The following is a 26,381-nucleotide window of genomic DNA, read 5'->3' as shown; positions in this document are numbered from 1 at the left end:
CCTGTACACTCTTGTTGGCTGGCCCTCGCTTCATACTCGTCACCAAACCCACTGGCTGCAGGTCATCTACAAGACCCTGCTAGTTAAAGTCTCGCCTTATCTCTGCTCGCTGGTCACCATATCTGCGCCCACCTGTAGCACGCTTTACAGCAGGTATATTTCACTTGTCACCCCCAAAGCCAATTTCTCCCTCCTTTCTCCTTCCAATTCTCTGCTGCCAATGACTGGAATGAACTACTGGAAACACTCATCTCCCTCAGGAGCTTTAAGCACCAGCTGTCAGAGCAGCTCACAGATCATTGCACCTGTACATAGCCCATCCATAAATAGCCCAAACAACTACCTCTTCCCCTGCTGTATTTATTTATTTATTTTGCTCCTTTCCACTCCGGTATTTCTACTTTGCACACTCATCTACCGTCAAATCTACCATTCCAGTGTTTTAATTGCTATATTGTATTTACTTCGCCACCATGGCCTATTCATTGCCTTTACCTCCCTTATCTCACCTCATCTGCTCACATTGTATATAGACTTATTTTTCTACTGTATTATTGACTGTATGTTTGTTTACTCCATGTGTAACTCTGTGTTGTTATATGTGTCGAACTGCTTTCCTTTATCTTGGCCAGGTCGCAGTTGTAAATGAGAACTTGTTCTCAACTTGCCTACCTGGTTAAGGTGAAAATAATAAAATAAAATCAAATATGACCAGACCAATCCATCATGCTGAGACACTAAGGTTATGCTCTGGAATAACACAGGTCCTATAGACATGTACTCTGGTAGGATAGGGTCCATGACCTGTCAGTGTTCATCCTCACACCTCTCTCTAAATATACTTTAGGTTTGGTTCCCCTCCCTCTAAAAGTCTTTATGATGAACAAGAAAGTGTTTTCTGTACTTACACTTTTATTTTGAGTCAGCGTGGATGCTGTTAGTCGCAGTTTGTGTCCAACTCTCATTCTCTCTCTCTCTCCTCCTCCCTCTCCCCCTCCCTGTCTCTCTCTTCTCCTCCCCTCCTTCACTCTCTCTCTCTCTTCTCCACCCTCTCCCCCCTCCCTCTCTCTTGTCCCACAGCCTTTGTGTTGAGCTGTACCTTTCCCCAGCGGCCGGTCTGTGGGGATGTGTCTGTGAGCAGCCTCCACTCTGGTGGAGAGGCCTACTTTTACTGTCTGACTGGGTACCAGCTGCAGGGAACCAACACACTGACCTGCCTCAACGCCAGCACCCCCTACTGGAGCGGCACGGAGCCGCAGTGCCACGGTGAGGGCTGGGGGCAGCTAGCTACACACCTCTCACCCCCAAATACCACAATGGGACCAGTAGACCTTGCTATGCACACATACTTTCTCCACAGTTATTGAACATAATAATAGACACAAACACTTTTCTCTTCTCAATCCTTATCACATAGCCTTTCAAAAACAAATTCACATGTGATTTGTCCTGCAACTATTCCTACCAGAGCATCAACACAGTTCTTCCCTCTGAAACAAGTGAGACGTGTAACCACATGAATACGTTGTCCTCGCTGGAGCAGTGAGACCACTTGAATGATCTCACATGCACTCAGCTTGGTGTTGCTCAAAAGTGAATTGGGGTTTAATCATTGTGAGCTGCAGTGTCTGTTGCACTGGGGTGGTGAATGTTAAACAGCCAGCCCTTTTCAGTCAGGCCTCGCCTCTAAGAAGTGAAGCACTAAACAAAACAAGACACGTTTTTGTTGTTGTTCTCAGCCGAACCAAGGACTGCGTCATATTTTCTCTTCCAAGAAGTTCACCTCTTGATTCTGCTTGTATTCTTGCATAACAAGCACAGATTCAGACAGGGTTCAATCCCTGGTGGAGGACAGACAGTTTAGATGCAGGATCTCATTTTGGTGCTCAGATGAGCACCAGTGATGAATAGTGAGTGAATGTTTTAGTCCTGGGTTGGAACAATGGGTCTCTACATTGTTTTAACACTGAATGGAGAGCAGAGAGGCTCCCTCCTTGCGTTGGGCATCGTCAAGGCATAGTTTAGAAAATGTGTGGAGAGACCATAAGGATTCTCTCTCCTACCATTCATACAGTGTGTGTGTGTGTGTGTGTGTGTGTGCGTGCGTGCGTGCGTGCGTGCGTGCGTGCGTGCGTGCCAGACAGTGGTCCCAGAGCCCACAGCACGGTGTCTGCCAGGGTATGATTACTGATGGCAGGCCAGAGTGCCACAGAGCAGGTTAAGGCTGAGGCTGCTGCTCTGCTTTAATTTAATTTAAGCCTTGTGTCTACCTAGCTTACCTTCACCTCGTCTGTTGTGATACACTGTTACCAATACCAGACCCACTCACTATTTGATTTATTTACACAAGCTCAAATCTTGCTCTTACTCACCACCTCGACTCATTGTGTTCTCCGGATGTATCTCTAGTCATGGTTTCCCAAGGTACAGTATTCTCTGTCGTGACACATTCTGTTTGACTGAGATTTAAGCAAATGTTTCTCCCAGACTAAAATATGTCTCTCTCTCCCTCCTCCTCCCATCCCACCATTCTCCTTTCCTCTCCTCTCACCCCACCCTTCTTCTCTTCTGTCCTCTCCTCTCATCCCACCCTTCTTCTCTTCTGTCCTCTCCTCTCACCCCACCCTTCTTCTCTTCTGTCCTCTCCTCTCATCCCACCCTTCTTCTCTTCTGTCCTCTCCTCTCATCCCACCCTTCTTCTCTTCTGTCCTCTCCTCTCATCCCACCCTTCTTCTCTTCTGTCCTCTCCTCTCATCCCACCCTTCTTCTCTTCTGTCCTCTCCTCTCACCCCACCCTTCTTCTCTTCTGTCCTCTCCTCTCACCCCACCCTTCTTCTCTTCTGTCCTCTCCTCTCACCCCACCCTTCTTCTCTTCTGTCCTCTCCTCTCACCCCACCCTTCTTCTCTTCTGTCCTCTCCTCTCATCCCACCCTTCTTCTCTTCTGTCCTCTCCTCTCACCCCACCCTTCTTCTCTGTCCTCTCCTCTCACTCTCACCCCTCCTCTCACCCCCTTCTTCTCTTCTGTCCTCTCCTCTCACCCCACCCCCTTCTTCTCTTCTGTCCTCTCCTCTCACCCCACCCTTCTTCTCTTCTGTCCTCTCCTCTCACCCCACCCTTCTTCTCTTCTGTCCTCTCCTCTTACCCACCCTTCTTCTCTTCTGTCCCCACCCTTCTTCTCTTCTGTCCTCTCCTCCCATCCCACGCATCTTCTCTTCTGTCCTCTCCTCTCACCCCACCCTTCTTCTCTTCTGTCCTCTCCTCTCACCCCACCCATCTTCTCTTCTGTCCTCTCCTCTCACCCCACCCTTCTTCTCTTCTGTCCTCTCCTCTCACCCCACCCTTCTTCTCTTCTGTCCTCTCCTCTCACCCCACCCTTCTTCTCTTCTGTCCTCTCCTCCCATCCCACGCATCTTCTCTTCTGTCCTCTCCTCTCACCCCACCCTTCTTCTCTTCTGTCCTCTCCTCTCACCCCACCCTTCTTCTCTTCTGTCCTCTCCTCTCACCCCACCCTTCTTCTCTTCTGTCCTCTCCTCCCATCCCACGCATCTTCTCTTCTGTCCTCTCCTCTCACCCCACCCTTCTTCTCTTCTGTCCTCTCCTCTCACCCCACCCTTCTTCTCTTCTGTCCTCTCCTCTCACCCCACCCTTCTTCTCTTCTGTCCTCTCCTCCCATCCCACGCATCTTCTCTTCTGTCCTCTCCTCTCACCCCACCCTTCTTCTCTTCTGTCCTCTCCTCTCACCCCACCCTTCTTCTCTTCTGTCCTCTCCTCTCACCCCACCCTTCTTCTCTTCTGTCCTCTCCTCTCACCCCACCCTTCTTCTCTTCTGTCCTCTCCTCTCACCCCACCCTTCTTCTCTTCTGTCCTCTCCTCCCATCCCACGCATCTTCTCTTCTGTCCTCTCCTCTCACCCCACCCTTCTTCTCTTCTGTCCTCTCCTCTCACCCCACGCATCTTCTCTTCTGTCCTCTCCTCTCACCCCACCCTTCTTCTCTTCTGTCCTCTCCTCTCACCCCACCCTTCTTCTCTTCTGTCCTCTCCTGTCCTCTCACCCCTTCTGTCCCTTCTTCTCTTCTGTCCTCTCCTCTCACCCCACCCTTCTTCTCTTCTGTCCTCTCCTCCCATCCCACGCATCTTCTCTTCTGTCCTCTCCTCTCACCCCACCCTTCTTCTCTTCTGTCCTCTCCTCTCACCCCACCCTTCTTCTCTTCTGTCCTCTCCTCTCACCCCACCCTTCTTCTCTTCTGTCCTCTCCTCTCACCCCACCCTTCTTCTCTTCTGTCCTCTCCTCCCATCCCACGCATCTTCTCTTCTGTCCTCTCCTCTCACCCCACCCTTCTTCTCTTCTGTCCTCTCCTCTCACCCCACCCTTCTTCTCTTCTGTCCTCTCCTCTCACCCCACCCTTCTTCTCTTCTGTCCTCTCCTCTCACCTCACCCTTCTTCTCTTCTGTCCTCTCCTCCCATCCCACGAATCTTCTCTTCTGTCCTCTCCTCTCACCCCACCCTTCTTCTCTTCTGTCCTCTCCTCTCACCCCACCCTTCTTCTCTTCTGTCCTCTCCTCCCATCCCACGAATCTTCTCTTCTGTCCTCTCCTCTCACCCCACCCTTTCTTCTCTTCTGTCCTCTCCTCTCACCCCACCCTTCTTCTCTTCTGTCCTCTCCTCTCACCCCACCCTTCTTCTCTTCTGTCCTCTCCTCCTCATCCCACCCCTCTTCTGTCCTCTCCTCTCACCCTTCTTCTCTTCTGTCCTCTCCTCTCACCCCACCCTTCTTCTCTTCTGTCCTCTCCTCTCACCCCACCCTTCTTCTCTTCTGTCCTCTCCTGTCACCCCACCCTTCTTCTCTTCTGTCCTCTCCTCCCATCCCACGCATCTTCTCTTCTGTCCTCTCCTCTCACCCCACCCTTCTTCTCTTCTGTCCTCTCCTCCCATCCCACCCCACCCTTCTTCTCTTCTGTCCTCTCCTCTCACCCCACCCTTCTTCTCTTCTGTCCTCTCCTGTCACCCCACCCTTCTTCTCTTCTGTCCTCTCTTCCCATCCCATCCTTCTTCTCTTCTGTCCTCTCTTCCCATCCCATCCTTCTTCTCTCCCTCCTCCTCCCATTCTCTCCTCTCCTCTCTCCTCTCCTCTCCTCTCTCTCCCATCCCACCCTTCTTCTCTCCTCTCATCCCATTTTTCTTCTCTCATCTATCTCATCTTCCTTCTCTCCTCCCATTCCTACTTCATGGGCATCCCAGCTGCCTGTGGTGGCATTGTCCGGAATGCCACGGTCAGCCGCATTGTGTCACCTGGTTTCCCTGGCAACTACAGCAACAACCTGACGTGCCATTGGCTTCTGGAGGCCCCAGAGGGACAGCGAATGCATGTCCACTTTGAGAAGGTGGCCCTGGCAGAGGACGATGACAGGTGGGATGTTGGTCATGGGGTTCAATTCACTACAGTGTTCAGTCAGACCTGGGTTCAAATAGTATTCATTTTGTTCCAAGTATTTTGAGCTTTGATTAAGTGTGTCCAGCTCCGCTAAAGGATGGGACTAAAAACAAACAAAGGATAGGCAAATTGACATCATTTGAGTCAATTGGAGGTATACCTGTGGATGTATTTCAAGGCCTACCTTCAAACTCAGTGTCTCTTTGCTTGACATCATGGGAAAATATAAATGAATCACCCAAGACCTCAGAGAAAAAAATTGTAGACAAGTCTGATTCATCCTTGGGACCAATTCCCAAACTCCTGAAGGTACCACGTTCCAAAGCCAACACCTCATTTGGCCGCCTTTCGTTCCAGTTCTCTGCTGCCTGTGACTGGAGTGAATTGCAAAAATCGCTGAAGTTGGAGACTTTTATTTCCCTCACCAACTTCAAACATCTGCTATCTGAGCAGCTAACCGATCGCTGCAGTTGTACATAGTCTATCGGTAAATAGCCCACCCAATTTGACCTAACTCTGTGTTGTCTGTTCACACTGCTATGCTTTATCTTGGCCAGGTCGCAGTTGCAAATGAGAACTTGTTCTCAACTAGCCTACCTGGTTAAATAAAGGTGAAATAAAAAAAATCTGTACAAACAATAGTACGCAAGTATAAACTCCATGGGACCACGCAGCCTTCATACCCCCAGGAAGGAGACGCATTTTGTCTCCTAAATATGAACGTACTTTGGTGTGAAAAGTGCAAATCAATCCCAGAATAATAGCAAAGTAACTTGTGAAGATGCTGGAGGAAACAGGTACAAAAGTTTCTATATCCACAGTAAAACGAGTCCTATATCGGCATAACCTGAAAGGCCACTCATTAAGGAAGAAGCCACTGCTCCAAAATCGGCATAAAAAAAAGCCAGACTACGGTTTGCAACTGCACATGGGGACAAAGATCGTACTTTTTGGAGAAATGTCCTCTGGTCTGATGAAACGAAAATAGAACTGTTTGGCCGTAATGACCATCGTTATGTTTTGAGGAAAAAGGGGGAGGGCTTGCAAGCCGAAGGACACCATCCCATCCTTGAAGCACGGGGGTGGCAGCATCATGTTGTGGGGCTGCTTTGCTGCAGGAGGGACTGGTGCACTTCACAAAATAGATGGCATCATGAGGAGGAAAATTATGTGGATATATTGAAGCAACATCTCAAGACATCAGTCAGGAAGTTAAAGCTTGGTCGCAAATGGGTCTTCCAAATGGACAATGATCCCAAGCATACCTCCAAAGTTGTGGCAAATTGGCTTAAGGAGAACAAAGTCAAGGTATTGGAGTGGCCATCACAAAGCCCTGACTTCAATCCCATAGAACATTTGTGGGCAGAACTACTTAAAAAGTGTGTGCGAGCAAGGAGTCCTACAAACCTGACTCAGTTACACCAGCTCTGTCAAGAGGAATGGGCCAAAATTCACCCAACTTATTGTGGGAGGCTTGTGGAAGGCTACCTGAACTGTTTGACCCAAGTTAAAACATTTAAAGGCAATGCTACCAAATACTAATTGAGTGTATGTAAACTTCTGACCCACTGGGAATGTGATGAAAGAAATAAAAGCTGAAATAAATAATTCTCTCTAATATTATTCTGAGATTTCACATTCTTATTAAAATAAAGTGGTGATCCTAAATGACCCAAGACAGGGAATCTTTACTAGAATTAAATGTCAGGAATTGTGAAAAACTGAGTTGAAATGTATTTGGCTAAGGTGTATGTAAACTTCCGACTTCAACTATATATTGAATATATTGAATATATATATATACATACCAGTCGAAGGTATGGACACACCTACTCATTTTATAGTTGTTTATTTTTACTTTTTTCTACATTGTAGTATAATAGTGAAGACATCAAAACTATGAAATAACACATATGGAATCATGTAGTAACTAGAAAAGTGTTAAACACATCCAAATATATTTGGGTTTCTTCAAAGTAGCCACCCTTTGCCTTGATGACAGCTTTTCACACTCTTGGCATTCTCTCAACCAGCTTCATGAGGTAGACACCTGGAATGCATTTCCATGAACAGGTGTGCCTTGTTCAAATTGAGTTTGTGGAATTTCTTTCCTTAATGCGTTTGAGCCAATCAGTTGTGTTGTGACAAGGTAGGGGTGGTATACAGAAGACAGCCCTATTTGGTAAAAGACCAAGTCCATATTATGGCAAGAACAGCTCAAGTAACCAAAGAGAAACGACAGTCTATCATTACTTTAAGACATGAAGGTCTGTCATGTCAAGCGCCATGATTAAACTGTCTCTCTTGAAGACTGCCACAGGAAAAGAAGACTCAGAGATACCGCTGTTGCAGAGGATAAGTTCATTAGAGTTAACTGCACCTCAGATTGCAGCCCAAATAAATGCTTCATGGAGTTCAAGTAACAGACACATCATAGCATCAACTGTTCAGAGGAGACTGTGTGAATCAGGCCTTCATTGTTGAATTGCTGCAAAGAAACCACTAAAGGACACCAATAAGAAGAGACTTTCTTGGGCCAAGAAACACGAGCAATGGACATTAGACCGGTGGAAATCTGTCCTTCGGTCTTATGAGTCCTAATTTACGGTTTTTGGTTCCAAACGCAGTGTCTTTGTGAAACGTAGAGTAGGTAAACGGATGATCTCTGCATGTGTTTTTCCCACGAGAAGCATAGAGGAGGAGGTGTGATGGTGTGGGAGTGCTTTGCTGGTGACACTGTCTGTGATTTATTTAAATTTCGATGCACACTTAACCAGCATAGCTACCACAGCATTCTGCAGCGATAAGCCATCCCATCTGGCTTGCGCTTAGTGGGACTATCATTTGTTTTTTCAACAGGACAATGACCCACAACACACCTCCCGGCTTTGAAGAATCTATGAAAAATCTAAAATATGTATCATGTAGTATCCAAATATTTTTGGTTACTACATGATTCCATATGTGTTATTTCATAGTTTTGATGTCTTCACTATTATTCTACAATGTCAAAAACACTTGAATGTATAGGTGCACTATTAGGTTTCACTATTGGAAAGCTGCTGCGGTCATCCTGCTACAGACCTAAACTGCTACAGACCTATATCTATCCTACCCTGTCTTTCTAAGGTCTTCGAAAGCGAAGTTAACAAACAGATTACTGACCATTTCGAATCCCACCATACCTTCTCCGCTATGCAATCTGGTTTCAGAGCTGGTCATGGGTGCACCTCAGCCACGCTCAAGGTTCTAAACGACATCATAACCGCCATCGATAAGAGACATTACTGTGCAGCCATGTTCATCGACCTGGCCAACGCTTTCGACTCTGTCAATCACAACATTCTTATTGAAAGACTCGACAGCCTTGATTTCTTAAATGATTGCCTCGCCTGGTTTACCAACTACTTCTCTGATAGAGTTCAGTGTGTCAAATCGGAGGGCCTGTTGTCTGGACCTCTGACAGTCTCTATGGGTATGCCACAGGGTTCAATTCTCGGGCCGACTCTCTTTCCTGTATACATCAATGATGTTGCTCTTGCTGCTGGTGATTCTCTGATCCACCTCTACGCAGACGACACCATTCTGTATACTTCTGCCACTCCTTGGACACTGTGTTAACTAACCTCCAGACGAGCTTCAGTGGCATATAACTCTCCTTCCGTGGCCTCCAACTGCTCTTAAACGCAAGTAAAACTAAATGCATGCTTTTCAATCGATCGCTGCCCACACCTGCTCGCCCGTCCAGCATCACTACTCTGGACGGCTCTGACTTAGAATACGTGGACAACTACAAATACCCGAGTGTCTGGTTAGACTGTAAACTCTCCTTCCAGACTCACATTAAGCATCTCCAATCCAAAATTAAATCTAGAATCGGCTTCCTATATCGCAACAAAGCATCCTTCACTCATGCTGCCAAACATACCCTCGTAAAACTGACCATCCTACCGATCCTCGACTTCGGTGATGTCATCTATAAAATAGCCTCCAACACTCTACTCAACAAACTGGATGCAGTCTATCACAGTGCCATCCGTTTTGTCACCAAAGCCCCATACACTATCCACCATTGCGACCTGTACGCTCTCGTTGATTGGCCCTCGCTTCATACTTGTCGCCAAACCCACTGGCTACAGGTCATCTACAAGTCTCTGCTAGGTAAAACCCCACCTTATCTCAGCTCACTGGTCACCATAGCAGCACCCACTTGTAGCACGCGCTCCAGCAGGTATATCTCACTGGTCACCCCCAAAGCCATTTCCTCCTTTGGTCGTCTTTCCTTCCAGTTCTCTGCTGCCCATGACTGGAACGAATTACAAATATCTCTGAAGCTGGAGACTCACATCTACCTCACTAGCTTTAAGCACCAGCTGTCAGAGCAGCTTACAGATCATTGCACCTGTACATAGCCCATCTGTAAACAGCCCATCTATCTACCTACCTCATCCCCAAACTGGTATTTATTTATTTATTTTGCTCCTTTGCACCCCAGTATCTCTACCGGCACATTCATCTTCTGCCGATCTACCATTACATTTCCAGTGTTTAATTGCTATATTGTAATTACTTCGCCACCATGGCCTATTTATTTCCTTAACTTACCTCATTTGCACTCACTGTATATAGACTTTTTGTTTTCTTGACTTTATGTTTTGTTTGTTCCGTGTGTAACTCTGTGTCGTTGTATGTGTCGAATTGCTACGCTTTATCTTGGCCAGGTCGCAGTTGCAAATGAGAACTTGTTCTCAACTAGCCTACCTGGTTAAATAAAGGTGAAATAAAAAATATATTTTAAAAACTCACAGGGCTATTCCATTTTTTATATTGCACCAGGCCAACTCAATAAAGTAGAAAACTATCTGGACCCAGGTCTGCTAAAGTGTTCTGGCCTTATTGTTCTACTCCAGTACACTATCCAGGTCTAAATGCTCACTTGAGTACATTTGTCATTCAACATGCAGTCAACAGCCCATCAGAGTCCTACTGCTATCTCTGTGACAGTTGGACCTGATTCTCACCGCAGGCTCATGGTTCTGTTGTCACACACGTCATTACCAGTCCATTCCTCTGATACACTTCCAGGCATTGTCTCATCATCTGAGGTACAGATTCAATGGAACATCTGTGTCTCTGTGTCAGAATGGAAATCCAATTTTGAGAAAATAGTTTAAGAGGAAGGTAGAAAGAGAGAGAGAGAGAAAGAAATACTGAAATAATTGGAAACATGTCACTTGAATCCCCTTCTTACTTTATTTTTTTACTGTCATTGTGAAACTATACAGAACAATAATATATACGCAACATGTAAAGTGTTTGTCCCATGTTTCATGAGCTGAAATAAAATATCCCAGAAATGTTATTTATGCACAAAAAGCTGATTTCGCTCAGATTTTGTGCCAAAATAGTGAGGATTTCTTCTTTGCCAAGATAATCCAACAACCTGACAGGTGTGGCATATCAAGAAGCTGATTAAACAGCATGATCATTACACAGGTCGGCCTTGTGCCAAAAGGCCACTCTAAAATGTGCAGTTATGTTACACACCACAATGCCACAGATGTCTCAAGTTTTGAGTGTGCATGCAATTGCCATGCTGACTGCAGGAATATCCACCACAGCTGTTGCCTGATCATTTTATTATAATTTCTCTACCATAAGCCGCATCCAATGTTGTTTTAGAGAATTTGGCAGTACGTCCAACCGTCCGCAGACCAGCTGTATGGCGTCGTGTGAGTGAGCGGTTTGCTGATGTCAGCGTTGTGAACAGACTGCCCCATGGTGGCGGTGGGGTTATGGTATGGACAGGCATAAACTACAGACAATGAACACAATTGCATTTTATCAATGGCAATTTGAATGCACAGAGATACCGTGACGAGATCCTGAGGCCCATTGTCGTGCCACCTCATATTTCAGCATGATAATGCACAGCCCCATGTCACAAGGATCTTATACACAATTCCTGGAAGCTGAAAATGTCCCATTTCTTCCATGGCCTGCATACTCACCATACATGTCAGCCATTGAGAATGTTTGGGATGCTCTGGATCGAAGTGTACGACAGCATGTACCAGTTCCTGCCAATATCCAGCAACTTCGCACAGCCATTGAAGAGGAGTGGGACAACATTCCACAGGCCAGAATCAACAGCCTGAACTGAATATATTTCAATTGACTGATTTCCTTATATGAACTGTAACTCAGTATAATCTTTGAAAATGTTAGCATTTATATTTATTTTCCTTATTGGAATCATAATGCTATGTGACTGCATCTATAAGCTGTTGTGAATGTTTGTAAGGCAATATAACACCTCACAAGAGGGGGCTTCAAATTAATTAATTGAATTGACTAGGACATGCTTATTTGAGTTGAGATAATGTTGTTTTTAGGAGTGGTAGCCGCTGTGTCTGGAGACAATAACAAATGGACTTTTAATGAGGTAAGTAGGCTAGCTCCTCAGCTGTACTGAAATATATCATTGGTCTTATATGCAGAACAGTCAAGCCCGATGCTGTACGACCATATCACACTCCTTCCTGTTGCTTCATCTCATTAGGAACGTGGCCACTACGCATATTACGAGGTTTTAGAAATCCAACCAGGTACTGATGTGTTTTCAATTCTCTCTTTCAGGCTTCTGATCAAAAATGGGAACAACATTGATTCTCCTCCGCTGTATGACTCATATGAGGTGGAGTACCTGCCCAACGAGGGCCTGGTGAGCACTTCCAGATCCCTCTTCATAGAGCTCACCACTGACGGTGCAGGCACCTCCACCGGCATCGCCATCAGATACCAAGGTAGACACATTGTCACGCCCTGACCTTAGAGATCCTTGTTATTCTCTATGTTTGGTTAGGTTTGGTTAGGAGCCTATCTTTGCCTCTGACTGGGGAACATACTTAGGTAGCCCTTTTCCCCACTTTCAGTTGTGGGATCTTATCTTCTGTTTAGTGTCTGTGCCTGACGGAATTGTTCGCTTTCGTGTTATGTCGTTGTTATTTTGTTTTTTGGTGTCATCACTGAAAACACGATGTACGCCTACCACGCTGCGCCTTGGTCTCCTTCTCCCAAAGAGAGCCGAAACACACATCCCCAAGGGAGCTAACGCAAGTCTTCAGGTCTCGGTTACCCCTAGCCCCCCCTTTGACCTCCATCTCACAGAGACCCATCCAGGTCATGACACCAATGTTACTAACTGGCGTAGAAGGCAGGTTCCCTGTGTGCCACACGACTAGGCATGGGTATTTAACACAAGTCTTCAGGTCTTTGGAAAGGGTACATGGCTATGAAAAGCCAACTGACATTTACTCCTGAGGTAATGACCTGTTGCACCCTCTACAACAACTGTGATTATTACTTGACCCTGTTGGTCATCGATGAATGTTTGAACATCTTGAAGAACAATCTGGCCTAAATGGGCATGTACTCTTATCATCTCCACCTACCACAGCCAGAAGAGGACTGGCCAGCCCTCAGAGCTTGGTTCCTCTCTAGGTTTCTTCCTAGGTTCTTGCCTTTCCAGGGAGTTTTTCCTAGCCACCGAGCTTCTACATCTGCATTGCTTGCTGTTTGGAGTTTTAAGCTGGGTTTCTGTATAGCACTTTGTGACATCTGCTGATGTAAAAAGGGCTTTATAAATATATTTCATTGATTTGATTGATACTCAAGGATACTCAAACTTCCCTCACATACAGTCCAGCAGTGTAAAATTAGTGGAGATAAAAACTGTTGTTTAAGAAATGCATCACGCAGACTCCTTCAGGCACCGGTGTGGAAAAAAGACACTGCCTCAGGCCCTCCCCTCTTCTTTCCCTCCTATAAATAATTGGAATGGAATTAAGTGAAACATAACATAACAATTGAAGTCCTCTGCTCTGACCAGTTGGGCTTCAAACTTTTAAATGTTACATTTTTCTCTAAACTCATCCCCAGTCTTCCTCTCTACTTATGTGGCAATTCATACATGGTTGTTCAAAGGGCTATTCAGAGCTTGGAGTCAGAGCCACATCACAGGTCCTGGAGTCATTATCCAATCAGATCAATTTAATCTGTATTGGGCTTCAATTTACTGTAGCAAATGTAAGAGAGCAGCGCTGCTTATCCTAATGGGCCGTGTGTGGGTTGTCTTTAACAGCATTACCCAGTTCAATCTGACACCATGTATAACTGCTTTAATAGTGCTCCTCTCATCCTGAAACCATTACATGTCAGTCAGTGGGTTGAAGCAGCAGACCACCAATTAAATGTACCTCTGGGTCTGCTCCGTCTCTGCTAGGCAGCGAGCTAGCGAGCGGCTCGCTAACTGGAAAGTCAATGGCCCGCTGCCTATGGCAGACAAGGGGCTCAGTGACACAGTCTGGCCTTTTTTCTGTGGTTGATCCACATATTCTCTCCTTCACAGCGTTTGCAGTGGGCCACTGCTATGAGACGTTTGTCAAGTACGGTAACTTCACCAGTAATGACAGCACGTGGGCAGTGGGGACGGTGGTAGAGTTCACCTGTGACCCTGGCTACACCCTGGAGCAGGGCTCTGTCATCATTGAGTGCATGGACCACAACAACCCCCAGTGGAACGAGACTGAGCCCGCCTGCAGAGGTATGCTGTGTGTTTTGGTTCTGTGTAGGAAATGAGCCATATGATATTGTTGCACAGAGTATTTTTGCTTACTGTGTGTGTGTGTTACAGCTGTTTGCAGTGGAGAGATGACTGACTCTGCTGGAGTGGTCCTGTCTCCTAACTGGCCGGAGGCCTACGATAGCGGCCAGGACTGCATCTGGGGGATTCACGTGGAGGAAGACAGGAGGATCATGCTAGACATCCAAGTGTACGTATCTTAATTATCTCTTACGTTCTACACTACAGATTATCCTGAACATTAGATATAACATTTTATGTAGACACAGAAAAGGGATGTTAGCTATGGGAACCCTTTAAAACAACGTCCTGGCTGCACATCCCCTTCCCATAGCAGTTCAAGTGGAGGACGCTCCACCACAGAATAGCTCTAACCTTTGTAAGGATATTGACCCTCACACAAGCTCTACAGCAGATCTCTACACTCAGATCATTAGGAGAAGCTTTACTGCTGATGTACAAACACGGCCCTGACTTCAAACAGAAACTGCCAGTGCAAAAAACTACCCCACTGTGACTGGTTAAACAAATCAAAAGAGAAAAGGGCTGAAGATAAAATAATATGTTGCTCTTGGATGGGAAACATAAGTAGCAGCAGACAAAGGTTAATTACCAACTGGAAAGGAAACTAATTATTTCACAGGGGTTCGGACAGAGGTGGTGTGTGTGTGTTCTGCTGAATCAGATAGGTTGAGTTGAGCAGAGCAGGGGAGAGGAGTGAGAGTTTTCCTTGATAGTGATGTCAGGTGAAGGCTGGGAACAGAAGACCCTGCTGTGTCAGACCTTGATAGATTAACCATGCGTACAATCATTTGGATTCTTTAATTAAGAACTGGCTCATTTGCATATGTTGTCTCTCTTGCTCTTTTCTCTTCCCTCTCTCTTCGGAACGCCTCAACTGTGGTTGTACATTCTGAAGCATTGTAATAAATGGCATCCTCCATGTTTGGTACAATAAGCTGTCAAAATAATGAATTTCCTATTAATTTAGAGGGGATGCGATTTGGGCAGATATGACTTTCAGGGACACTGGTGAAGAGCGTTCAGCTCAACCTTGGAGCGGTGATGAGAATTCAGCCTGAGTGTGCATGTGGGTGAGACAGAGAGAAGGCTATCTAAGGATAATCTACAGGATTTCCTCCCCGTTTCCTCCAGTTTTGATGTGAACATCAATACCAGCACACACTGAAAGGTGAACAAGGGGAAATATGAGAACCTAACATCTGCAATCTCAGTTTAACGACATCACTCAAACCACTGTTATCCTTCAGTATATCCTCAAAGAACGCATTCAGTCTCTGATCATAGTGATGAAACCAGGGTTCCACAAAGCGTGATTGTGCTTGGAGCACAGTCACTGATAATCTGAACACACAGACTCTCGTGCCATGAACCTGCATATACCATGCCTGATGCCTCCCTCTTGGCCTACTAGTCACGCCAGCATTCTGAAACACCATTGCACAGTGTGCCTTTCCTAAAGCTCGTTACCAGGGTTTAGAAACACTTTACCACCATAATGAGAACAATCTCATTCCTCTATAGTCATTCATCACGGCCCAGCGTCCTGCTCACCGCTCCCACAATCACACAGGACCAGGGGCCCTAATGACGGCTGGGACACTCATTCAGGGGAACTACCAATGACGACTGGTAAATCCCGACCAACTAGGAGTACTAGCTAGGCGCTCGTTAAGAGCTCAGGTGCAGGAGATGGGGTTGTGAACGACATGCAGGTGTGGAGGATGGTACACCTGGGGTGTAGTTCAGCAGCCTAAGTTCAGACGCTCCAGATGTTGACGGAGGGGTCCAACACCTAAATAGTGTTTAGGAGTGTATGGGAATGAGAATAGGCTGTGCCTCTGCCTTGATGAACTTTGATTATCAGAAATACACATTCTGAATAAACACCTGCACACAAACACGCATGCATGTGACCTTCGGCAGTTCTAGTTAATGTGCATGCATACATTCACATACACACACATACTGAAATAGTTTGCAATTAAATAGGATTTGAAAGATAGACAGTGATTCTGGTAGTTCCATATTAGCTTCCATTAAAGTGTGCTTTGCCTTTGGTGAGAATTTAGTGAAAAGAGCGACAGGATATTTTATGCATCGATGCATCAAATATTAGTTATAGCACTTATCTTGATTAGGTTTGTCTCCCAGGGCTGGAAGTTGGCAGGAGAACTCATTGGCTTATTCCATCACAAGTATTGCTGATAAGTGTGTTGACTCTGAGCCTGCTAGTCTGGATACTGTATGTTAGCCTAGCACTGAGAGTTGAGTCGGAGTGAAGGGCAGTGCATCTGGATCCCTGTCCAGCCAAGATCTCACAAGCCAGAGAGGAGAGAACTAGAAACAGGATCTTCCATCAGAACGTTCATTCAGGTTTGGGAACTAAGAGGTGCAGTGGTGAGATAAAAGGAGAATGGTCTAAAAGGAGAATGGTCTAATGACCATTGGGGAGCCATCATGACACCCAAATGACTGTGTTTAGTCTAATTGTGATTTGTATTGAGGGGTATTAATTTTGCTCAAACTAGTTTGAAACTTGTACTGGACATAAATGTCAAGTTCTCTCAGTGGTGGAGAAAAGCAAATGTGGGTACAGATGAGGAGTTGTCTGAGATAACACACTGTGAAGGAACATGGTGGCAGGCATGTGGGCCTGTGAGCCGAGTCAATCTGAGCCTGTGTTTGAATTACACTAAATCAAATCACTGCCACACAATAGAAAGCATGATTGATTTTCTCTGCAGATATGGCAGCACAGCTATGCAAAGGCTTGTTTAACTCGATCACAACTAATTCTATGCAAGCTGATACAATTTCTAAATCTGTCCCGCTCTGTTGAGGTGAGATGCATTTTCAAAAGTAAATGAATTACTGCAGATGTAGCTTTTTCTAGAGTTGCAATACAGATGCATCGGCAGAAAATATCCACTGGGCACACAGAAAATATCCACTAGGCATACAGAAAATATCCACTAGGCATACAGAAAATATCCACTGGGCACACAGAAAATATCCACTAGGCACACAGAAAATATCCACTAGGCATACAGAAAATATCCACTAGGCACACAGAAAATACCCACTAGGCATACAGAAAATATCCACTAGGCACACAGAAAATATCCACTGGGCACACAGAAAATATCCACTGGGCATACAGAAAATATCCACTAGGCACACAGAAAATATCCACTGGGCATACAGAAAATACCCACTAGGCACACAGAAAATATCCACTGGGCATACAGAAAATATCCACTAGGCACACAGAAAATACCCACTAGGCATACAGAAAATACCCACTAGGCACACAGAAAATATCCACTGGGCACACAGAAAATATCCACTGGGCATACAGAAAATATCCACTGGGCATACAGAAAATATCCACTGGGCATACAGAAAATATCCACTAGGCACACAGAAAATACCCACTAGGCATACAGAAAATATCCACTAGGCACACAGAAAATATCCACTAGGCACACAGAAAATATCCACTGGGCATACAGAAAATACCCACTAGGCACACAGAAAATATCCACTGTGCATACAGAAAATATCCACTAGGCATACAGAAAATATCCACTAGGCATACAGAAAATATCCACTAGGCACACAGAAAATATCCACTGGGCATACAGAAAATATCCACTGGGCATACAGAAAATACCCACTAGGCACACAGAAAATATCCACTGGGCATACAGAAAATATCCACTAGGCACACAGAAAATACCCACTAGGCATACAGAAAATATCCACTAGGCATACAGAAAATATCCACTAGGCACACAGAAAATATCCACTGGGCATACAGAAAATATCCACTAGGCACACAGAAAATATCCACTGGGCATACAGAAAATATCCACTAGGCACACAGAAAATATCCACTGGGCATACAGAAAATATCCACTAGGCACACAGAAAATACCCACTAGGCACACAGAAAATATCCACTAGGCATACAGAAAATATCCACTGGGCATACAGAAAATATCCACTAGGCACACAGAAAATATCCACTGGGCATACAGAAAATATCCACTAGGCACACAGAAAATATCCACTGGGCATACAGAAAATATCCACTAGGCACACAGAAAATATCCACTGGGCATACAGAAAATATCCACTAGGCACACAGAAAATATCCACTAGGCATACAGAAAATATCCACTAGGCACACAGAAAATATCCACTGGGCATACAGAAAATATCCACTAGGCACACAGAAAATATCCACTGGGCATACAGAAAATATCCACTAGGCACACAGAAAATATCCACTGGGCATACAGAAAATATCCACTAGGCACACAGAAAATATCCACTGGGCATACAGAAAATATCCACTAGGCACACAGAAAATATCCACTGGGCATACAGAAAATATCCACTAGGCACACAGAAAATATCCACTGGGCATACAGAAAATATCCACTAGGCACACAGAAAATACCCACTAGGCACACAGAAAATATCCACTAGGCATACAGAAAATATCCACTGGGCATACAGAAAATATCCACTAGGCATACAGAAAATATCCACTGGGCATACAGAAAATATCACTAGGCACACAGAAAATATCCACATACACTCATTTCCTCCCTACTTCACATCCCGTCCTGGTGCGTCCTGGTGCTTAAAGAGAGGGCTCTGTCTCAGGTGACACATTTAAAACAATAGTAAAAAGAAATTAAGCGACAAATTACCACATAGCTCTACTTTCTTGTCAGTAGAGCTATGGTGCTCCAAAGTAAATGGAAGAGTGAAACAGAACGTCTCAAAGCAAGAAAAGTATTTTAGTGAGGGTGCATTCAAATTTTTAAAACAGATACAGGAAACAGTGACAAATGAGCTAGTAATGTGAGAGTGTGCGTGAAGGCCAATTCATTGTGCATGGTGAAATACATTTTCCTTCTTGGTGCTCCAGCCTCAATATAGGGAAGAACGACCTGCTGACATTCTATGATGGAGATGACCTGACTGCTACGGTGCTGGGCCAGTACGGTGGCTCACGGCCACACTTCAAAATCTACACCTCCATGGCCGATGTCACCATCCAGTTCCAGTCTGACCCGGCAACCAACATCTACGGCTACGGCAACGGCTTTGTGGTGCACTTCTTTGGTAAGACCCCGGAGTGAGTTACGAGAGTGTGTGAACAGAGAGTTGAAGAGATAGACGGCCAGTGAAGAGGGGAGATGAGTAAGGAGGAGGAGAGTTCTAGAGGGTTCAGGAGGACACTCGTCCATGGTCAGAGGGGCCCCTTCCATCAGCACGGTCGTCACGAAACCAGAGCGGAGCCAACCCATAAAGCAGACATCTGATAAGATGCAGCGAGAGAGAGAGAAGAGTGAGTGAAAGAGAGAAGAGGAAGGGAGAGAGAGAGAGGGGAGGGGGAGGAGAGAGAGGGGGTGGGGAGAGAGAGAGAAACGTGAGAGAGAGAGAGAGAGAGAGAGAGAGAGAGAGAGAGAGAGAGAGAGAGAGAGAGAGAGAGAGAGAGAGAGAGAGAGAGAGAGAGAGAGAGAGAGAGAGAGAGAGAGAGAGAGAGAGAGAGAGAGGGGTGGGGAGAGAGAGAGAGAGAGAGAGAGGTGGTTTTGTAGTCTGTTCATGCCTCTAACTGAGAGGGAAAGCAAGGCCCAGCCAAGTGGTGCAGCTGTCTGGTATTGTGCCCGTCAGAGGCCCAAACACAATTACTGCGTGTGTTTGTCTACATTAGCCTCATCTGCAGGGTGCCCTGCCCTCTCTGGCTTCTGCTGTGGCTAGAACAGGGCCTGGCAGATAGAGTTCCCCATGCGTGATACTTTTCACACTAGATTGAAATTCCAACAAAATGGATGTCCTCTATTGAGTTTGTCCAGAGGTTCATTCATTTGAATGCAAAACCACACCACTCCAGCTCTGTGCGCTCTGTAAAGTAGTTGCCTTTTTTCTCTCGCTCTCTTTCTCTCTCCCTCCTTCGTGGATACAGAGGTACCTCGTAACGACACGTGTCCGGAGCTCCCAGAGATCACCAACGGATGGAAGAGCACCTCCCACCCTGAGCTGGTCCATGGCACAGTGGTCACCTACCAGTGCTACCCAGGCTTCCAGCTGGTGGGCACAGAGCTGCTCATGTGCCAGTGGGACCTGACCTGGAGCGGAGACCTGCCCAGCTGTGAGAGAGGTGAATACCACACACACACACACCTGCATACAAAAGGTGCATTGTAGGTGTGAGAGGCAGTTTCAGTTAAGGACAGGCTAAAGCAGAGGCTGATGGGTAACAACATTCACTGCTTTCCTGAAAACACAACCCTTTTTCTCTATAAACCGATGTATCAGTGAGTTGAATAGGGTCTGTGTTCTAGCTCCTCCACACATTACTCCTGTTTTATCCAGATAACCTGGATGCTGTGGAGTAGAGACAGGATAGTGTGACAGAGTGTCCTTGGTCCTGATCCCGTCCCACACAGGGTCAGGCACGGCATCACTGACCGGTAACAGGACACAGGGGTTTGGAGCCTCATTTGGACGTCTGTCACATAAACATTATTACCACACTGACCCCTATCCTACTGGGCCTAGGATTGGGTTTGTGGTTTGCTGCTGTGAGAGACTGAGACACAGAGATGATCTCTTTATTCTCCAGCTCGGTGGGTTTATGTGTCTGAAGGGTTTACTTAGAAAAAGGCACCACTCTGGCCACATCGGATAACCACAAATAAGCAGTGACAAATACTAATAATATAATAAAATAAAATTGTATTCACTGCACATGAGTAACCTCTGTCTGTCTGTCTGTCTGTCTGTCTGTCTGTCTGTCTGTCTGTCTGTCTGTCTGTCTGTCTGTCTGTCTGTCTGTCTGTCTGTCTGTCTGTCTGTCTGTCTGTCTGTCTGTCTGTCTGTCTGTCTGTCTGTCTGTCTGTCTGTCTGTCTGTCTGTCTGTCTGTCTGTCTGTCTGTCTGTCTGTCTGTGTGTCTGTGTGTCTGTGTGCCAGTGCTGTTGTGTGCCGACCCAGGTACTGTGGAGCACAGTCGCAAGGTGATGTCCGGCCCGCGTTTCACTGTAGGCTCCACAGTCCAGTACATCTGCAACAAGGGCTACACCCTCTCTGGAAACAGCCTGCTCTCCTGCTACAACCACGGCTCCTCCGGACCTAAGTGGAGTGAGAGGCTACCCAAATGTGTCTGTATGTACCCCCTGGACTTAAGCCTGATAACACATCTCCATCATACACACTTCCCAGCTAGCACATGGCTCCTTGTGTGTTGTGGGAACATACATTTTTGGTTTCCCATTGGTTCTGGGAATGACGTTGGTAAAACTGAACGTTTTTTAAACGTTCTGAGAATGGAAGTGGAAATTTTGCCCGTTCTGGGAACATACATTTTAGGTTGCAGGGAGATTCTGAGAACGTTTTGCTATGGTTCCCTAAAAGTTTTCCTGGGAGGTTTTATTATCTTATTTGCAGTTCTATAAACGGTTCTTCATCCTGTAAGCATTACATGTCAACGCAGGAATTTTGATAGTGGACATTTTGATGGGCTCCCGAGTGGCGCAGCGATCTAAGGCACTGCATCTCAGTGCTAGAGGCTTCACTACAGATCCTGGTTTGATTCCAGGCTGTATCACAACCGTCCGTGATTGGAAGTCCAATAGGGCGGCGAACAATTTGCCCAGCGTCGTCCGGGTTTGGCCGGGGTAGGCCGTCATTGTGAATAAGAATTTGTTTTTAACTGACTTGTCTAGTTAAATAAAGGTTAAATAAATAAAAAGAAAACAGGGCTGCGGGCTAGAAGGTTGAGGGTTCGCAGGATACAAGTATTTCCCGAAAAGTTGTCTGCGTTTAAACATCTACTATTGTACAGAAAGTTAATAGCTTAATCAGTTGATAGTGACAGAATTAGATTACTTCCCAAGCAAAGTTTGCCATTATCTATATTAAATAAAAAGGTAGGCCTATGGCATACCCTCTCATACCCCCTCAATTTGAGTCTTTGTTTTAACTTAGCCTACCCCCGTGTCAGTGAAGGGCTGTTATTTAAAGAGTGTATGGGTGGAGGAATTGACTGACAAATCTATGGATATAGCAGCCTATTCAGTTTGAGCCTAATGTCATCTAGGAAGAAATAGGCTCCAACACAAAGCCCACTTGTTGTTAGTAAAGTCTAATTAAAATGAAGACTGTTTAAATTAATTATGCCTACTCAAATGTGCCTACTTTCAGCACCATGAGCTGTCCATTTCCAATTGATTGTACTGCTACTGCTGCTTCAAGTTTCAGCACCACAATGTAAGTTACTTGAATATGGCTTATTGTGAAGTCAATACCTCTCATAAATACATCTTGGGCAAGAAACATTGTTTTTATTCAAATCAAATATGGTAGTAGGAAGCTATCAAAGTTGACCTCCGGCCTTCGCGCTCTCCTTCTCAAACTGAACAGAACATAGGCTATAGGCTAGTCTGTGCGCAAGCTGTGCAGCAATCTTACAAATACGGCTTTGCTCTGTGCTTCTCTGAGCATGCACTTCATAGCCTATAGGCTATGGATCATTTGATTGAGACCACACTAAATAGCCTATAGGCATAATTGATATTGCGCGCCCAGCGGAGAATCAGAGATGAGGGGCAGCATCGAGCACACATCGATATGTAGCCTAATAAGCAACTAATACTAAAACACTGAGAAATATTGAAATTTCATCAATTACAAAGTACATGATCGTCCCCTGGACTAGATTTAAAAAATACTGAAATTGAAAAAACATGACCCTCCCCCATTTTCCTGCAGATAACCATTCTGTACATTTCTATCAGTCCCTTTAAGCATTAATCATTCAAGAAAATGTATTGACATGGTGTCAGTGAGATTCAAACCTATGATCTTCTGTTCTCTATCCATGGAATTAGTACCTCGTCACCAGGATGGAGCCAGCATGCTATGTTTTATTTTACTTATACAAGAATTTGTTCTTAACTGACTTGCCTAGTTAAATAAAGGTTAAATAAAAATAAAAATTCTAAATAAATACAAAGCTGTTATTTTTAGTCTATTCAAACAGACCCCATTTCAAAGGAAACAAGTACTTCATTAAAAGTGCAATATGCAGGAATTGCAGGTTGCTAAAATTCGAATAATTTGCCTAATTTCAGTTTATGTAACAAAACAAGCCCTCAGAGTGTAGAGAATCATTGTACCAACTGTATTTGCAGTTGTTTGAAGCTGGTGTACAAAACCTAAAGTAAATGCAAAAATGAAACTTAAGAATGGGAAGTTAAAAACAGGTTAAATACAAAAATGTAAAAGCATAGAAATAGCGCACATAGAACTGATCTACCGCTTTTAGACATACTTCCAATGAGAATGACAGATCTATAACTCACATTTCTATATACATTTGGTCAGGTCGCCCCCAAAAAGTTACATTGTTTTTGCATATTTTACTTTTGATTTTGTACACCTGCTTCAAACAACTGAAAATACAGTATTTTTGGTAATTGAACATATATTTCACAGCTGTTTAGATGGTACGATGATTCTCTACACAATACATTGCTTGTTTTGTCACAAAAACTCAAATTATGCAAAATATTAGAATTTTAACAACCAGGAATTGGCCGTGCGATTTCTGGATATTGCACCTTTAACATTCTCTGAACGTTCTGAGAACATTACTTTAAATAGAACCATGAGGAAACCTGTAGAAAATGTTGTGCTGAAGTACTGAAATTCCCACAGAAGAAAGTTGTTTCTTAACGTTCTGAGAACATTACTTTAAATAGAACCATGAGGAAAAGCTATGCTGAAATACAGACATTTCCACCTGCTTTTCAGAAAGTTATGTGCAAGCTGGCTGTCCTGCACAATTCCCAGAATATTGTGGGAAGGTTGTATAACCATAGGACAACCACACTCTCACCAAGCTCTAAGAAACACATGGTTCTCAGAACGTTATATACTACTCAGAACGTTATATACTACTCAGAACGTTATATACTAGCTAGATTGGCAGTTTTACTAGATGATATGATGCCTTTGTGTGTGTGTGTGTGTGTGTGTGTGTGTGTGTGTGTGTGTGTGTGTGTGTGTGTGTGTGTGTGTGTGTGTGTGTGTGTGTGTGTGTGTGTGTGTGTGTGTGTGTGTGTGTGTGTGTGTGTGTGTGTGTGTGTGTGTGTGTGTGTGTGTGTGTGTGTGTGTGTGTGTGTGTGTGTGTGTGTGTGTCCTGTCCTCTCCTTTCTCAACAGTGAACTATGAGCCTTGCAGGAACCCTGGCACCCCGTCATACAGCACCCAGATCTCAGAGAAGCCTATCTATCAGGCCGGGGAGACGCTGCGCTTCTCCTGCCTTAGAGGCCATGAGTTGCTAGGGGAGCCTGTCCTCCGCTGTGTCCCTGGACACCCTTCACAGTGGAGCAGCCTGCCCCCTGTCTGTAGAGGTAGGAACTGCGGACATGTACTCTCCTTTGTGTAGTTCACACAGACTTAGTTCACAGTAGTTCATGATGAACAATATATATGTCTGTATGTTTTAACATCTGTGTTCTGATGTTTTTCATTTATTTACAGCCTCCTCAATGGAGTTTATAAATGAACGCAGGTTAGACAGTAAGTGTCGTCATATTTGCACAGTAAATGTTAGATCATCATTCAAATGAATACATAAAATCAAGACCTAATAATGAAACGAAATAAAATACTTCACAGCAAATTCAAGTGTGCTACATTGAAGAATGCATCTTTAGGTTATCATAGCAGTTGAGTGTGTCCCTGTTGATTCCTCTACCACCAGTTGCCAGTGCCGACTACAGCATGGAGGGAGCCAACATAGCTCTAACAGTCTTTATACCAGTGGCCCTCATCATGGTCTTCATCATCGGAATATACCTTTACTTCTCTAAGTAGGTCTAGTATGCATACTTTATATAGATAAACAAAATACTTTGAAAGTATGAAAGCTATCATCATCCATAGTACTTACTGTAGTAGTCTGACCAGTGCTTGACTTGGACTGAAATAGGTTCTGGTACTCGTTTTGGGTGCTGGTACTGTTTATATTTAGGTGTAGGTGCTCCACAATGCTTTTTAACTAATATTCTATAAGAAGAACAGAAGCTCAAGCAGTAGAACATTTCAGGTGCCGGTACTCCGCACCGGTGAACTTTTGCCCAAGTCAAGCACTGAGTCTAACCAAGACCGAACAGGCTCTGTAATAATGTTGTAAGTATACTATGCTGCCCTTATGACACTATGTCTGTGTTCTCTAGGGTTCAGGGGAAGCCTATGTGTCTTCCCATGTCCACCTCCTTACCATATGACCACATCCCAGGAGAGTCCACCTTCGACAACTCCCTCTACGAAACAGAGACTACAGTACGTTATGTTATAGAGATATTCACTGGTTCTTTAAGATGCCTGTTGGAATTAATAAGCCCCCAAAAAGGTTGAATTCAGGCACACTGTCATTTGTGTTGAGATGATGCACTTAAAGCACTGTCTGGTTTGACGTATTGCAGGTTCATTCACCAAATTGAATTCCCCGTTAAGTGATGTTATAGCAATAGGATGAGGGGTGTAAAGCTATACTCCATTCACCTTCAGTCATTGATAAAGGCCATTTCATTACACCTGATACAGACAAAAGGTTAACTAGTTAATTTGACATTATTTGACAGAGTGCTATGACATGGTTTTCAGACATGGGTTCAAATAGTATTTGAAAGAGGTCAAATATTTTACAAAGGTTTGATCCTTTCATGCTATAAATAATGATTGTTTGTCTGTCTGTCTGTCTGTCTGTCTCTTTCTCTGTACTTCCTTGACTGCACTCCTGAAGAACAACGAGGTGAGCCCAAGCGCTACGCTACAACCTGCTTATTAAGCCTCCAGTGTGTCTGTCAGTCAGTCTTCATCAATTCCACACTGATTCTGCAGCCTGAACCTATTACACAGTGCGAGCTTATTAACCTAAAGCCCACAGTAGGTTGAGTACATTTAAAAATGGGTTAGGAGGAGAGGGGCAAACCTCTCAAATCAACTAAAAAATATAATCAAATTGTATTGGTCGCATACACAGTTTTACAGATGTTATCGCAGGTGCAGCGAAATGCTTATGTTTCTAACTCCAACAATATCTAGCAATAATATACAATACACACACAATCTAAAAGTGAAAACAATTACTAGAACGAACAAGAAATTAAGACATATCAGAATGAGCAATGTCAGAGTCTGGAATATAAATAAATATATACTGGATGTATGTGAATGGTGTGTATAGACCAT

The 26,381-nt window shown here is 44.7% G+C and overlaps 1 protein-coding gene across 1 annotated transcript in view; it reads left to right on the top strand.

Moving 5' to 3' along the window:
* The window catches only part of LOC118370738 (seizure protein 6 homolog), a 193,194-nt gene extending 167,217 nt beyond the window's left edge, over positions 1 to 25,977 (top strand). Inside the window, exons 5-17 of the mRNA XM_052468880.1 lie at positions 1,081 to 1,266; positions 5,241 to 5,409; positions 12,073 to 12,239; positions 13,844 to 14,038; positions 14,129 to 14,267; positions 19,044 to 19,240; positions 20,085 to 20,279; positions 21,093 to 21,284; positions 24,344 to 24,535; positions 24,666 to 24,704; positions 24,889 to 24,997; positions 25,364 to 25,469; positions 25,933 to 25,977. Coding sequence (XP_052324840.1) covers positions 1,081 to 1,266; positions 5,241 to 5,409; positions 12,073 to 12,239; positions 13,844 to 14,038; positions 14,129 to 14,267; positions 19,044 to 19,240; positions 20,085 to 20,279; positions 21,093 to 21,284; positions 24,344 to 24,535; positions 24,666 to 24,704; positions 24,889 to 24,997; positions 25,364 to 25,469; positions 25,933 to 25,977 — 1,931 coding nt within the window. The remainder of the gene's footprint in view (positions 1 to 1,080; positions 1,267 to 5,240; positions 5,410 to 12,072; positions 12,240 to 13,843; positions 14,039 to 14,128; positions 14,268 to 19,043; positions 19,241 to 20,084; positions 20,280 to 21,092; positions 21,285 to 24,343; positions 24,536 to 24,665; positions 24,705 to 24,888; positions 24,998 to 25,363; positions 25,470 to 25,932) is intronic.
* Positions 25,978 to 26,381: the final 404 nt, after the last annotated feature.

This window comes from Oncorhynchus keta, chromosome 18 (assembly GCF_023373465.1).
Source record: "Oncorhynchus keta strain PuntledgeMale-10-30-2019 chromosome 18, Oket_V2, whole genome shotgun sequence".
In the NCBI taxonomy this organism is placed as follows: domain Eukaryota; kingdom Metazoa; phylum Chordata; class Actinopteri; order Salmoniformes; family Salmonidae; genus Oncorhynchus; species Oncorhynchus keta.
The sequence above is the reverse complement of the archived record's forward strand: the minus strand, read 5'-3'. Positions and strand labels throughout refer to the sequence as shown.